The 14,535-nt window shown below is 51.4% G+C and overlaps 1 protein-coding gene across 1 annotated transcript; it reads right to left on the bottom strand.

Moving 5' to 3' along the window:
* Positions 1 to 676: 676 nt before the first annotated feature.
* LOC134343076 (actin, clone 302-like) lies at positions 677 to 2,048 on the bottom strand. Its single transcript, XM_063041938.1, has one exon. The coding sequence runs from the start codon at positions 1,906 to 1,908 to the stop codon at positions 715 to 717; it is 1,194 nt and encodes a 397-aa protein (XP_062898008.1). The 5' UTR covers positions 1,909 to 2,048; the 3' UTR covers positions 677 to 714.
* Positions 2,049 to 14,535: the final 12,487 nt, after the last annotated feature.

Consider the following 14,535-nt stretch of genomic DNA (forward strand, 5'->3'; position numbering starts at 1 on the left):
ACCCCTCCTGGTCCTTTCTCTTCTCCTGTGTCTGGGAATCTGGGAATCGTGGACAGCTCTGCTTTCTGGTTTCTGGAACTTTAAGTGTGTGTGTGTGAGAGAGAGAGAGAGTGTGAGAGAGAGTGTGTGTGTGAGTGAGTGTGAGAGTGAGAGTGTGTGAGTGAGAGTGTGTGTGTGAGAGAGAAAATGAGAGTGAGAGTGTGAGAGAGTGAGTGTGAGAGTGCAAGAGTGAGAGAAAGTGTGTGTGAGAGTGAAAGTGAGTGTGACAGAGTGAGAGTTTGTGAGAGAGCGTAAGAGTGAGTGTGAGAGTATGAGAGAAAGTGAGAGTGTGAGAGAGAGAGGGAAAGAGAGTGAGCGAGAGTAAGTGGAGTGGTGGAGAAGAAGAGGGGGAGGGAGAGGGAGAAAGAGAGAGGTCGGGATGGAGAGCAGGGGAGGGAGAGAGGGGGTGTATGAGAGGAAGGTGAGAGTATTGGGGGGGGGGGGAGAAGCACTGCGGTTTTCCCGAGTATCCCTCCCGGAGTGTCAGAGTCCGGCCTTCCCTGTGGGGGTGGGGGAGCATCTGTCGCTCCGGGACTGAGACGCGGTTGAGACCCCGAGGCAGGAGTAACACAAGCAGATGTGCACACGGAACGGATGGGCCGAAGCCCCTCTATAAGGAGAAGCAGAAGTTTGTTGGAAGCGTTAACTTTCTTTATTAAATGAACTCTGAAGTGCTCAGTAGCATTTGCGCAGCACAACGCTCGGTCCCTCCTCGTCGTAGTCGGCGCGCCGCACCCACATGGACTGGAAGGAGTTGAGACAGGCGGTGATGGAGCCGCCGATCCAGACGGAGAAGCGGCGGTGCGACGAGGCGAAGACGCCGAGCCGGACGGCTCCGGCTGCGGCCCCCGGCTCGGCTAACAGCCTGTCCAGTTCCCACTTCAGCCGCTCGGCCAAGCCGGGGAAGAGGCTGGAGCCGCCCGACAGCACCAGGTTGCCCAGCAGCTCGGGCCGGTGCTTAGCCTGGCAGAGCTCCAGGCTGCGGGCGGCCAGCTGGTGAAGACCGGCGTCGGTCAGCCCCAGCGCGTCGGGCTGGAAGAAGGCCTCGGGGCAGCGGAAGCGCTCGTTGCCGATGTTGATGAGGTGCCCGTCGGGCAGCCGGTAGTCGGTCAGGTAGTCGGTCTCGGGCGCCAGCATCTCCTCGGCGTAGTCCTGCGCCACGTAGCAGCACCGCTCCTTGATGTCCCGCACCAGCGGCCGCTCCTCCGGGCTGAAAGCGTTGCCGCACTCGGCCAGCAGCTTGGCCAGGTACTCGGTGAGGGCGGCCCCCGCCACGTCTATCTGCTGGGTAGCGTGCGGCAGCGTGTAGCCTTCGACCACGGGCGCCACGTACGAGGCGCCGAAGCCGGCCTCGATCACCAACCCGCTGGTGCGCCCGGTGGAGTAGAGCGACAGCACCGGCTGCGGCACCACGTACATGGCCGGCACCCTGAAGCCTTCGAAGAGGACCTCGGCCGCCTTCTCCCGCTGCGCGCCCGGAGCCAGCGGCCCGTCGGCCAGCAGGACGGCGTGCTCGTCGGGCGAGGCCCGCAGCTCCCCGTAGAAGACGTGATGCCACAGCATCTCCATCGCCTCCCAGTCGGTGACCACGCCGCGGGTGACCGGCTCGCAGCGCCTCACCCCGCGCCGGTTCAGCACCTCGTCGCCCGCGTAATAGTCGGGACTGGAGCACTTACGGGAGGTCGGCAGCCCCACCACGGTGGGCAGCACCACCCCCGGCTTGGGGTCGCCCGCGAAGCCGGCCTTAGTGTAGCCGGTGCCGTTGTCTATCACCACGGCCGCCGTCTCGGTGAAGGACTCCAGGCCGAGGGAGGAGCCCGGGGACGGGGACTGGAGCTGGGCTACGTCGACGGAGGGCTTGTTGCTCATGGCCAGAGGCGGGGAGGGCAGAGACAGAGAAGAGGGTGTTCCGGGAGGGGCTGGTTGCTCACAGTCCAGGGGTGAATCTTGCTTGTCCGCACACAACTGGTCGCTCCGGCCTTTCCGCTGAGAATGTTGGCCCGGGGGAGTCGGGGAGCCCTTCCCTCCTCACCGTCACCGGTGATACTTGGGTCACGTCAACCTCACAAAGGGTGGGGGGACCCGTGGTCACAAAGAGGGGCGGGGGCCTGAGGTGGTGCAGGAAATGGGAGGGGTGGGTGGGCGATGGGAGATGGGTCTGCGGGATTCACATCGGGTTGGAGTTGGGGATATGAGATGGGTGCTGCCTGTCACTTGGTTTTGAAAAACATTTGCATTGCATTGGAGTGGTGAAGTGTATAAACCCACGAGGGGCAGAGGCAGGGTGAATGCTCTCGGTCTTTTCCCCAGGGTTGGAGAATCAAGAATCAAGGGCGCAGGTTTGATGTGAGAGAGGAGAGATTTAATAGGAACCTGAGGGTCAATTTCTTCATCCAGAGGGTGGTCAGTCCACGGAGTGAACTGTCAGAGGAAGTGGCAGATAAATTAACAATATTTAAAAGATACTTGGACAGGTACACGGATAGGAAAGGTTTAGAGGGATACGGACAGGGATACGGATAGGAAAGGTTTAGAGGGATATGGACAGGTACACGGATAGGAAAGGTTTAGAGGGATATGGACAGGTACACGGATAGGAAAGGTTTAGAGGGATATGGACAGGTACACGGATAGGAAAGGTTTAGAGGGATATGGACAGGTACACGGATAGGAAAGGTTTAGAGGGATATGGACAGGTACACGGATAGGAAAGGTTTAGAGGGATATGGACAGGTACACGGATAGGAAAGGTTTAGAGGGATACGGACAGGATCACGGATAGGAAAGGTTTAGAGGGATACGGACAGGGACACGGATAGGAAAGGTTTAGAGGGATACGGACAGGTACACGGATAGGAAAGGTTTAGAGGGATATGGACAGGTACACGGATAGGGAAGGTTTAGAGGGATATGGACAGGTACACGGATAGGGAAGGTTTAGAGGGATAGGGACAAACACAGGCAGATGGGGCTGGTTTAGGTGGTTGGTACAGAGCAGATGTGCTGAAGGGTTGTGTCCTTGCTGCACAGTTCTTTGACTATTCCCACAGTTTTATAAATTAAATCTATAACTGTGTCCATTTCATGTGAAAGATTAGAATTAAAGGTTCATCTTTACATATAACTACACAGTGAAGACATATTTATCCTAAAATTTATAAAGATACTTGTTGACTAGTTTGATAAAAGAGTGTATAGAAATGAACAGTTCCTACCCCATTGTTCTCACTTGTGCAGTAAAATGGACTCTTGGCTTTGTCCCGGCCCTCGCACGTTGCTGTCAGCCTGCACCGCGCTTTCCCTGTAGCCGTCACGCTTTGTCTGCATTCTCTTATTGTTGTCCCTTGGACTAGCCCGCTCTACTGATGTGATGAAACGATCTGTATGGATGGCATGTGGAACAAAATTTCTCTCTGTTCCACAGTGACAATAATAAACCAGTTTTGACAATGCCACAATATATAGATGCCTTCATTAATCCCATCTCTTTGCCCGTTACAGTGCTGGCGGTCGCCTCTGTACACCTTTGGCCATCTTCTCCCCTGTGCCAGGGTCTGATTCAAGGTCCTCATTTGTGCCAAGTTGTCTTTGGTCTCCCGCGGTTTTGCACAATCGTCCACTCCAACCCTTCAAGCTGTACCACCCGACAACCGCACAATCCGGATTTATCCCTAACCTAATCACGGGACAATTTACAATGACTAGTGAACCCAATTAGTATGTCTTTGCACTGTGGGAGGAAACCAGAGCACCCGAGGTAAACCCAGGCATTCCAGGGGGACGACGTACAGAGGACGCCGGGACTGAACTCTGATACCCTGAGCTATAATAACATTGAACTACTGTGGCCCCCAATTTTTCATAGAAAGACTCTATAAAGTTATCTCATAACTTCACTACTCTTGTAATCTCTATGCCAGCAACAGAGCTGAGAATATTGAACATTGCAATACAGGAACGGGCCCTTTGGAGCGCAATGTCTGTGACCTGTCAGTTTGGATTGACAAAACATCTCCTCCACGATCTCCATCAGCACAGGTGCACCACAAGTCTGTGTGCCCAGCCCCTGCTCTACTGACTTTACACTTATGACTGTGAGGCTAAAAAACAGTTCTAATAGACAATAGACAATAGGTGCAGGAGTAGGCCATTCGGCCCTTCGAGCCAGCACCGCCATTCACTGTGATCATGGCTGATCATCCACAATCAGTATCCAGTTCCTGCCTTATCCCCATAACCTTCGATTCCGCTATCTTTAAGAGCTCTACCCATCTCTTCTTGAAAGCATCCAGAGACTTGGCCTCCACAGCTTTCTGGGGCAGAACATTCCATATATCCACCACTCTCTGGGTGAAAAAGTTTTTCCTCAACTCCGTTCTAAATGGCCTACCCCTGATTCTTAAACTGTGGCCTCTGGTTCTGGACTCACCCATCAGCGGGAACATGCTTCCTGCCTCCAGCGTGTCCAATCCCTTAATAATCTTACATGTTTCAATAAGATCCCCTCTCAGCCTTCTCAATTCCAGAGTATACAAGCCCAGTCGCTCCAATCTTTCGACATATGACAGTCCCGCCATCCCGTGAACCTACTCTGCACTCCCTCAATAGCAAGAATGTCCTTCCTCAAATTTGGAGACCAAAACTGCACACAGTACTCCAGGTGTGGTCTCACCAGGGCCCTGTACAGCTGCAGAAGGACCTCTTTGCTCTTGTACTCAATTCCCTTTGTTATAACGGCCAGCATGCCATTAGCTTTCTTCACTGCCTGCTGTACCTGCACGCTTGCTTTCAGTGACTGAAATGCCATATTCGAGTTTGCTGGTGACACCACTGTTGTTGGCAAATGAAAGGTTGTGTTGATTCACCACATAGGAGGAAAGCAAGATTGTTTGGTGGAGTGTATATTGACCGGTCATGTCACAGCCTCCTATGGTGCCCTTGAATGGAAGATCCTACAAAAAGTAGCGTCCTTCACTAGGCCCAGTCCATCGTGGGTAAAGCCCTCCCCACCATTGAGCAGATGTACATGAAACATTGTCGCAGGAAAGCAGCCTCCATCATCAGGGACCCCCACCACCCAGGACAAGCTCTCTTCTCACTGTTGCCATCAGGAAGAAGGTACAGGAGCCTCAGGACCCACACCACCAGGTTCAGCAACATCAGGGCTCCTGAATCAGAGGGGATAACTTCGCAAGCGATCGCTCTCACTGGAGGCTGGAACTACGCAGAGGTCTAAAAAGAGGAGAGGAGAAGCTGAGGCTTGCTGCTGAAGAAAAGCGCACTCGTCGGAAAAACAGCACCAAGACAACACTGGAGGACAGCGCCTTCGAGTGCAGTCGCTGCAGCCGAGACTGTCACTCCGGTGTGGGACTCTACGGCCACAACAGACGCTGCTCTAACACAGACTTTCCAGGCGCAGATCCATGGTCTGGCGAGACTAACGGATGCTACCAATAACTTCACTCAACTTTACTCGCCCCATCACTGAACTGTTCCCACAACGTGCGGACTCACTTTCAAGGGCTCTAAACCCATGTTCTCAGTATTTATTTATTATTATTTTGTTTGTTATTTTTCGCTTTTTCAAGTTGCACCGTTTGCTGTCTTTTACCCATGGGTTGTTTGTCCGTCCTGTTCGGAGCGGTCTTTCGTTAATTCTGAAACGCCAACACGAGGAATTCTGCAGATGCTGGAATTTCAAGCAACACACATCAAAGTTGCTGGTGAATGCAGCAGGCCAGGCAGCATCTCTAGGAAGAGGTACAGTCGACGTTTTGGGCCGAGACCCTTCGTCAGGACTAACTGAAGGAAGAGTGAGTAAGAGATTTGAAAGTTGGAGGGGGAGGGGGAGATCCAAAATGATAGGAGAAGACAGGAGGGGGAGGGATGGAGCCAAGAGCTGGACAGGTGATTGTCAAAGGGGATATGAGAGGATCATGGGACAGGAGGCCCAGGGAGAAGGAAAAGGGGGAGCGGGGGAAAAACCCAGAGGATGGGCAAGGGGTATCCTCGTATCCCTTTTGCCAATCGACTTTCCAGCTCTTGGCTCCATCCCTCCCCTCCTGTCTTCTCCTATCATTTTGGATCTCCCCTTCCCCCTCCTACTTCCAAATCTCTTACTCACTCTTCCTTCAGTTAGTCCTGACGAAGGGTCTCGGCCTGAAACGTCGACTGTACCTCTTCCTACAGATGCTGCCTGGCCTGCTGCGTTCACCAGCAACTTTGATGTGTGTTGCTTTCATTGATACTGTTGTTTCATGGATTTACTGAGTATGCCCACAAGAAAATCTATCTTGGGGTTGTATATGGTGACATATATTTACTTTGATAATAAATTTTCTTTGCCTCCTCCACCCTGGTAAACCATTCCAGGAAACAACCACTCTCTATTTAAAGAAACTTGCCCCATACATCCTTAAACTTTCCCTCTCTCACCTTAAATACATGTCCTGTAGTATTAGGTCATTTCTACCCCGGGGATAAGGATTCTGTCTGCCTGCTCTGCTAATTTTATAAACTTCTGTCAGCTCCTTGAGGCTTGTAAGTGAGACGTGGTGACAGCTGCGGTTCAGTCAAAGGCAAACTCTCTCTCTGTCTTTCTGCGGCTGTCTCGGTCTCTCTCTGTTTCTCCCTCTCCCTACCTCTCTATGTCAGTCTCTCTCTCTCTCTGGGTGGTACGAGCCCTCTGCTCCCAATCCCGCCGCACTACACTCAGACCCTGTCAGCACTTCCTCCACCCTAAGTGGAGGGAGGCAACTTCAAACACGGAGCTGCTGGGGAGGGGGTCAAGCGGTCAGAAGGTCTCCTGCCTTGTTATTGCAGTGATGGAGGGGGGGTGGGGGGAGAGCTCTTTGCCCACCGGCAGTCAGCTGCCTGAGGCGACAAGGTTCTGAGCCGCGGGCAGAGGTCACGGCTCCGGATCCACGGCGGACCTGCGGCCCGTCTCCTGGGAGCGGTCGTTCAGGAGCCGAGTGAGTGTGGCTGTCAGTCAGTGCCTGGACGCGCGGAGGCAGAGTTCGCTCCCCGGCCGTGCTGGCGCTCAGTGTCTGCTCCCGTACACCCCGTGCGTGTGACAGACAGCGCGCGTGCACGCCAGCCTGAGAGAGAACGCGCAAGCGAGTGTGTGTGCACGCATGAGTGTGAGTGTGTGTGTCAGAGATGGTATGTTCATCTGTGTTAGTGTGTGCCTCTGTGGGTTGTGAGTATTTGGTACGTGTGTGTGTCTGTGTCTCTCTCTCTCTCTCTCTCAGTGTGGGATCTTGTACTCTGTGTGTGTGTGTGAGTGTGAACAGTGAACAGCCCCCTTCCTGGACATGCCACTGATAGTAGATGGTGTACTTTGCTACACTGTGACCGGGAGGCAGTTTGGCCCATGGCCTTCATGCCGGAGAGGAAGAGGAATTCCATCTGTGAATCCATAAACACTGAACCCGTAGCAAGGGCTCACAGGGTGGGGAGGGTCCCACATCCACAGTGACCCTCAAAGCCCCTCCCAGCTGACCAGCTGAACAGGCTGGCCCTCATTCTGAACAGTCTTTTCTCCGCACACCCTGACGAGGCCTTGGTAATCTTATACATCTCAATTAAATAGCAGCCTACTCTGTTACAAGGAGCCGAGACAGACATTCCTCCCACTCACACATCTCTGACTCACCTCCCAGTGTGTGACCCTGTACACCCGTGTGTGTGTGTGTCTCTCTCTCCCCCTCTCTCTCTCTCTCTCTCTCTCTCTCTCTCTCTCTCTCGGTGTGGGATCTTGTACCCTGTGTGTGTGTCTCTCTCAGTGTGGGATCTTGTACCCTGTGTGTGTGGGTGTGTCTCTCAGTGTGGGATCTTGTACCCTGTGTGTGTGTGTGTGTGTGTGCGTGTGTCTCAGTGTGGGATCTTGTACCCTGTGTGTGTGTGTGTGTGTGTGCGCGTGTGTCTCAGTGTGGGATCTTGTACCCTGTGTGTGTGTGTGTGTGTGCGTGTGTCTCAGTGTGGGATCTTGTACCCTGTGTGTGTGGGTGTGTCTCTCAGTGTGGGATCTTGTACCCTCTGTGTGTGTGTGTGTGTGTGTGTATGTGTGTGTCTCTCTCTCAGTGTGGGATCTTGTACCCTGTGTGTGTGTGTGTCTGAGTGTGGGATCTTGTACCCTGTGTGTGTGTATGTGTGTGTGTCTCTCTCAGTGTGAGATCTTGTACCCTGTGTGTGTGTGTGTGTGTGTGTGTGCGTGCGCGTGTCTCAGTGTGGGATCTTGTACCCTGTGTGGGTCTGCATGGCACCCTGTACATCCCGTACGACTGGCCAGGACTGTATGTTGTTAGGATGGGGTAGTGTGAATGGGTTTGATACTGCGGCTCAGGCTGAGGGGGTGATGATTATGCTGGAGTGTTCTGATCCTCTGGCTGAGACCAGGATTACGTGCCTACCTCCCGGGCTGACAATGGACAGCACTGTTCGATCCCGTCCAGCTGACCGTTTGACCTGTGTAGATAGGCCCCCATCCCGTTCGGCCCCCCCCCCCCCCGCCGAGTGCCTGCTTTGTGTGGCTGGGGAGAGCCGAGCTCTGTCAGTCAGCACTGTGCACTCAAGCAGGCAAAGGGCCAGCTAAGTACTCCTGGGACGCAGAATGCTAGAGCAGGGCTACAGCTCCCGCAGCCCACCACGCTGTGCCGAACAAAGTCAAATTAGTGAACCCCCTCCTGCCTGCACGTGGAAAGCGTCCCTCCATTCCCAGCACGTCCACGAACCTCGTAAACATCTCGGTCATTTCATCCTCCACCCCCAGCCCTGGCAGTGTCGTCCGGGCACCTCCCAGCCTCTCCTGTGTAAAAATAATTGGCCAAACATCTCCGTTAAACATTCACCCTCTCACTCTCTTGTATTAGACACTTTGATGCTGGGAGAAAGAAACTGTCTATTCTATCCATGTGGAGTGTAAACTTAATCAGCTGTGACCTCAGCCTTCAAAATTGGCCCTACCGAACTTGGTGTGTGTCCCTTCAAACTTTCCACTGTGTTAAATCAACCCATTCAATACATGCCAGCTGCTTCTAGAACAATCCCTCCTGCCTCCCCCCAGCACCTTCCTCCTCCAGCCCTCACGCTATTTTCTGCCCCCTCCGCCATTTCAGTCCCACAACTCTCCCTTATCAGGCTGCACCACGTGTCAGCTGCCTCTTCTGCCTTCACATCACCCTCCAGCGTCTACCTCTTCCCTCCCCTCCCCGAATCTATCACCAACATCTCCCTCCCTCAACACACACAAAAGTTGCTGGTGAACGCAGCAGGCCAGGCAGCATCTCTAAAATGATGATGCTGCCTGGCCTGCTGCGTTCACCAGCAACTTTTGTGTGTGTTGCTTGAATTTCCAGCATCTGCAGAATTCCTGTTATCTCCCTCCCTCAGCAATTTGCATCACCTGCCTTGCCCCTCCCTCCCACCCCTATACACGGAGCATCTCTCCCTCCACAGACACCCAATTCAGTGTTTCGATCTGAAATGTCGTCCGTCCTCTCTCCCATAGATGCTGCTTGACTCTCTTGTGTTCCTGCGTCTGCAGTCCCCTGTGCCTCCAATCTGTCCTCCAGGCCAGAAATAATGGCACATACGGGGATCGAACCCGTGACCTTGCCATTAGTAGCAGCAGGCTCGAACCAACTGAGCCAGCTGGCCCCAGATGGCTTCTTCTAACACCATAGTGACTGGACATGATGCTTCTGAAATCCAATATTCCCTGGTCACAAGTTCCAGAAATGAAAAGGGAGGAGGCAAGGTGAAAGATCCCAAGTTTCTCTGTTGTCACTACAAAGAGTTATCTCATTGTTCCCTGCTCTCTTGCCCTTTCCCCGTCAATTCAACCAACATCGTTCAGAGAGCATCCGCCAACGTTGTGTTAAATGTATTCCCCCGGGTCCTGTTGACAGCTCTCTTTATTCTGTTTCCATCTGGTTACAAAAACACAAGGTAGAGAAACAGAACTGGGACATGAGGCCTATCAAATCTGCACTACCATTCAATCACGGCTGATTTTTCTTCCAAACCCTAATCTCCTGCCTTCTCTCTCTCTTAGCAGTCACAAATCTCATCAACTTTGCCTTAAGTGCTGTAAACCTAATGAATGGCCTCTGTACAGCTCTGTGGCAACAAATTCCACCAATTCACTACCCCTGGAATAACATGTGACCACCATTTAGAGTCACGGGGCTCTGAAACAGAACCCTCGGTCCAAGTAGTGCCTGCTAAACTCGTATTTCTGCCTAGTCCCATCGATCTGTACCCAGACACAGACCCCCATACACCCCAACCATGTACCTAGTCCCATCGATCTGTACCCAGATACAGACCCCATACACCCCCATCCATCCATGTACCTATCCCAGCTTCTATTAAATGCGGCAACCCACATTCACCACTTCTGCTGGATGTCTCTGGGCTTCTACTCATTGAAGTTCAGAAGGATGAGAGGACGTCATTTAAACCTACCGAATCCTGGATAGTGTGGATATGGAGAGGATGTTTTCATCAGTGGGAAGGTCTGGGCTCCAAGCGCTCAGCTTCTGAATGAACTAACGTCCCTTTAGAACAGAACTGCACCATGGACTGTCCCAGGCCCGGCCACGGAAGGACAGTTGAATATGGAGCTTTCAACCCCATCCCATAAAATCCCAGAGCTACAGATATTTCAGCAGAAGCCCCAAAGAGCTCATCCCCGGGAGCAGAAGGATCTTTGAAGATGAGCTACAGCCGGGGCCAGCCTGAAACTGGCCCAGGACAGGGGGATTGCTGTCAGCAGCCCACGCCCCAGTAGGGGTGATGTGGCTAACTGACTGACTTTGGAACTGTGATGAGGAAGAACTCCTTCAACCACAGGGCAGTGAATCCATGGAATTTGTTGCCATAGACGACTGTGGAAGCCAAGTCACTTGATGAATTTAAGGCACAGATTAATCGGTTCTTAATTGGTAAGGGAGTTAAAGGTTACGGGGAAAAGCGAAGGGATGGGATTAGAAAACAAAATTAGCCATGATTGGATAGCAGAGCAGATTCAATGGACTGAATGGCCTCAATCTGCTTCTATATCTTATGATAGAGATAAACATAACTTTCTGTTCCGAGTGTCCGATGTGGGATTTCCAAAATTCCCTGATGGCCACATCTGTACCAGGTGCATCGAGATGCTGCTCCTTAGACACCACGTTAGGGATCTGGAGCTGCAGCTCGATGACCTTCGGCTTGTTAGGGAAAGTGAAGCAGTGATAGACAGGAGCTACAGGGAGGTCGTCACCCCAAGCCTACAGGAGACAGAGAAATGGGTGACCGTCAGGAGAGGGAAGGGGGAACATCAGATAGTGGAGAGCACCCCTGTGACCGTCCCCCTCAACAATAAGTACTCCATTTTGAGTACTGCTGGGGGGAGTGACCTACCTGGGGGAAGCAACAGCAGTCATGCCTCTGGCACTGAGTCTGGCCCTGTGGCTCTGAAGGGTAGGGAACTGAAGAGGATGGCAGCAGTGATAGGGGACTCTATAGTCAGGGGGACAGACAGGCAATTCTGTGGGCGCGATCAAGAAACAGGAGTGGTAGTTTTCCTCCCAGGTGCCAGGGTCCGCGACGTTTCTGAACACATCCACACTATCCTGAAAAGGGAGGGTGAGCAGTCGAAAGTCGTGGTACACATTGGTACCAACTATGTAGGTAGAAAAAGGGAGGAGGTCCTGAAAACAGAATATGGAGTTAGGAAGGAAGTTGAGAAGCAGGACCTCAAGGGTAGTAATCTCGGGATTACTGCCTGTGCCACGTGACAGTGAGGATAGGAATAGAATGAGGTTACAGATAAATGTGTGGCTGAAGAATTGGAACAGGGAGCTGGGATTCAGATTTCTTGGTCATTGGGATCTCTTCTGGGGTGGGTGGGACCAGTACAAAAGGGACGGGTTGCACTTGAATCCAAGGGGGACCAGTATTCTTGTGGTCAGGTTTACTAGAGCTGTCGGGAGTGGTTTAAACTAATATGGCAGAGGCGTGGGAATCAGTGTGAATGAGCTGAGGATGAGCCAGCAGGTTCACAATATGATGGATGTAACATGAATATAAGGAAGGACAAGCTAATGACTGGGTACAAATGCAGACACAGCAAAGAGTTAAATCGTACCGTAGAGGCAAAACTCAAAAGGGTGAAGAATGCAGGACTGAAGGTGCGGTATTTAAATGCACGTAGCATTCGGTATACGTTGGACGAACACATGGCACAGTTAGATTGGTCGGTATGACGCTGTGTGCGTGATCTGAGTTGTGGCTGAAACAAGGCCATAGTTGGGAGCTTAACATCAAAGGATATTCTTTGTATCGAAAGGACAGGCAGGAAGACATAGATGGTGGTGTGGCTCTGTTGGTAAGAGATGAAATTATATCTTCAGAAAGAGGTGACAGAGGGTTAGAGAATGTCGAATCTTTGTGGGTGCAGTTAAGAAACTGCGAGGGTTAAAAAACCATTATGGGAATCATATATAGGCCTCCAAATAGTAGCCAAGATGTGGGGTTGAGATTGGAAAGGGAGCTGGAAAAGGCATGTAATAATGTAATGGGGGACTTCAATATGCAAGGGGATTGGGAAAATCAGGTTGGTGGAATTTGTTAAATGCCTAAGAGATGGCTTTTTAGAGCAGCTTGTGCTGGAGCCTACTCAGGGAAAGGCTATCACGGATTGGGTCTAATAATCCAGATTTTATTAGGGAGGTTAAGGTAAAGGAACCCTTAGGAGGAAGTTATACTAGCAGTGTGCCAGAGGTCCGTGAGTGTCAGGGAGCAGGAGTGGGTGCCATTGCTAGTACAAAGGGAAAAGTGCTAGGCAAACTCTAAGGTGCAGAACTCACCTGGACTAGATGGATTACATTCCAGAGTTCTGAGAGAGGATGCTGAAGAGATAACGGATGTATTGGGCATGATCTTTCAAGAATCACTTGCCTCTGGCATGGTCCCAGAGGACTGGAAATTTGTAAATGTCACTCCACTCTTTAAGAAGGGAGGAAGGCAAGAGAAAGGAAATTATAGGCCAGTTAGTCTAACCTCAGTAGTTGGAGTTCATTATTAAGGATGAGGTTTCTGGGTACTTGGAGACTAATGATAAAATAAGTCAAAGTCAGCATGACCTCGGTAAAGGGAAATCTTGCCTGATAGAGTTCTGTGAGGAAATAACAGACAGGGTGGACAAAGGAGAGGTAGTGGATGTCATTTACTTGGATTTTCAGAAGGCATTTGATAAGGTGCCACACATGAGGCCGTTTAACAAGGTAAAATTCTAGGGCGTTACAGGAAAGATACTGGCATGGATAGTGGAATGGCTGACAGGCAGGAGGCAGCGAGTGGGGATAAAAGGGGCCTTTTCTGGTTGGCTGCCGATGATTAGTGGTGTTCCTCAGGGGTCAGTATTGGGACCGCTACTTTTCACATTGTTTGTCAATGATCTAGATAATGGAGTTGATGGCTTTGTGACAAAGTTTGCAGATGATACAAAGATACTTGGAGGGTATTGCAGTAGGACTTCGACAAACTGGAAGAATGGGCTAAGAAGAGCTAGATGGAATACAGTGTTGGGAAATGTATGATACATTTTGGTAAAAGTGCAGAATATTATTTAAATGAGGAGAAGGTTCAAACATCAGAGGTGCAGAGGGACTTGCTCCTTGTGCAGGACTCCCAGAAGGTTCATTTACAGGTGGGACTAGGCAGAAAATAGTTCGGCACAGCCAAGAAGGGCCAAAAGGCCTGTTTCTGTGCTGTAGTTTTTCTATGGTGGTAAAGAAGGCAAATGCAATGTTTCATTTAATTCAGGGGAGTAGAATATAAAAGCAAGGAGATAATGCTGAGGTTTACAAGGCACTAGTCAGGCCGCACTTGGAAATATTGTCAAACATTTTGGGGCCCATATCTCAGAAGGGATGTGTTGCCATTCGAGAGAGTCCAGAGGGGATTCAAGAATGAAGGGGTTAGCATATGAGGAGTGTTTGGCAGCTTTGGGCCTGTACTCGCTGGAATTTAGAATTTTGGCGGGGGGGGGGATCTCATTGAAACCTACTGAATGTTGAAAGGACTAGATAGGGTGGATGTGGAGAGGATGTTTCCTATGGTAGAGTGTCCAGAACTAGAGGGCACAACCTCAAAATTGAGGAGGTGACATTTTAGAATAGAGGTAAGGAGGAATTTGTTTTTAGCCAGAGAGCAGTGAATCTGTGGAATGCTCTGCACAGATTATGGTGGCGGGCAAGACTGTGGGTATATATAAAGCGAAGATTGATAGTTTCCCGATTGGTCAGGGCGCCAAAGGTTATGGTGAGAAGGCAGGTGTACGGGGTTGAGTGGGATCCAGGATCAACCATGGAGCAGACTTGATGGGCTGAATGGCCTAATTCTGCTCCTATATCTTCTGGTTTTATGATCTAACATACAAAGCAGTTCAGGTCATCTCCGCGCATGGAAAAACCAGTCAGACACGATGTTTGGAAGGAGAGAGCG

Source organism: Mobula hypostoma, chromosome 2 (assembly GCF_963921235.1).
Source record: "Mobula hypostoma chromosome 2, sMobHyp1.1, whole genome shotgun sequence".
Classification (NCBI taxonomy): Eukaryota; Metazoa; Chordata; class Chondrichthyes; order Myliobatiformes; family Myliobatidae; genus Mobula; species Mobula hypostoma.

What these genes read in the sequence shown, in the direction of transcription:
- LOC134343076 (XM_063041938.1), bottom strand. Translation starts at nt 1,908, where the DNA reads ATGAGCAACAAGCCCTCCGTCGACGTAGCCCAGCTCCAGTCCCCGTCC.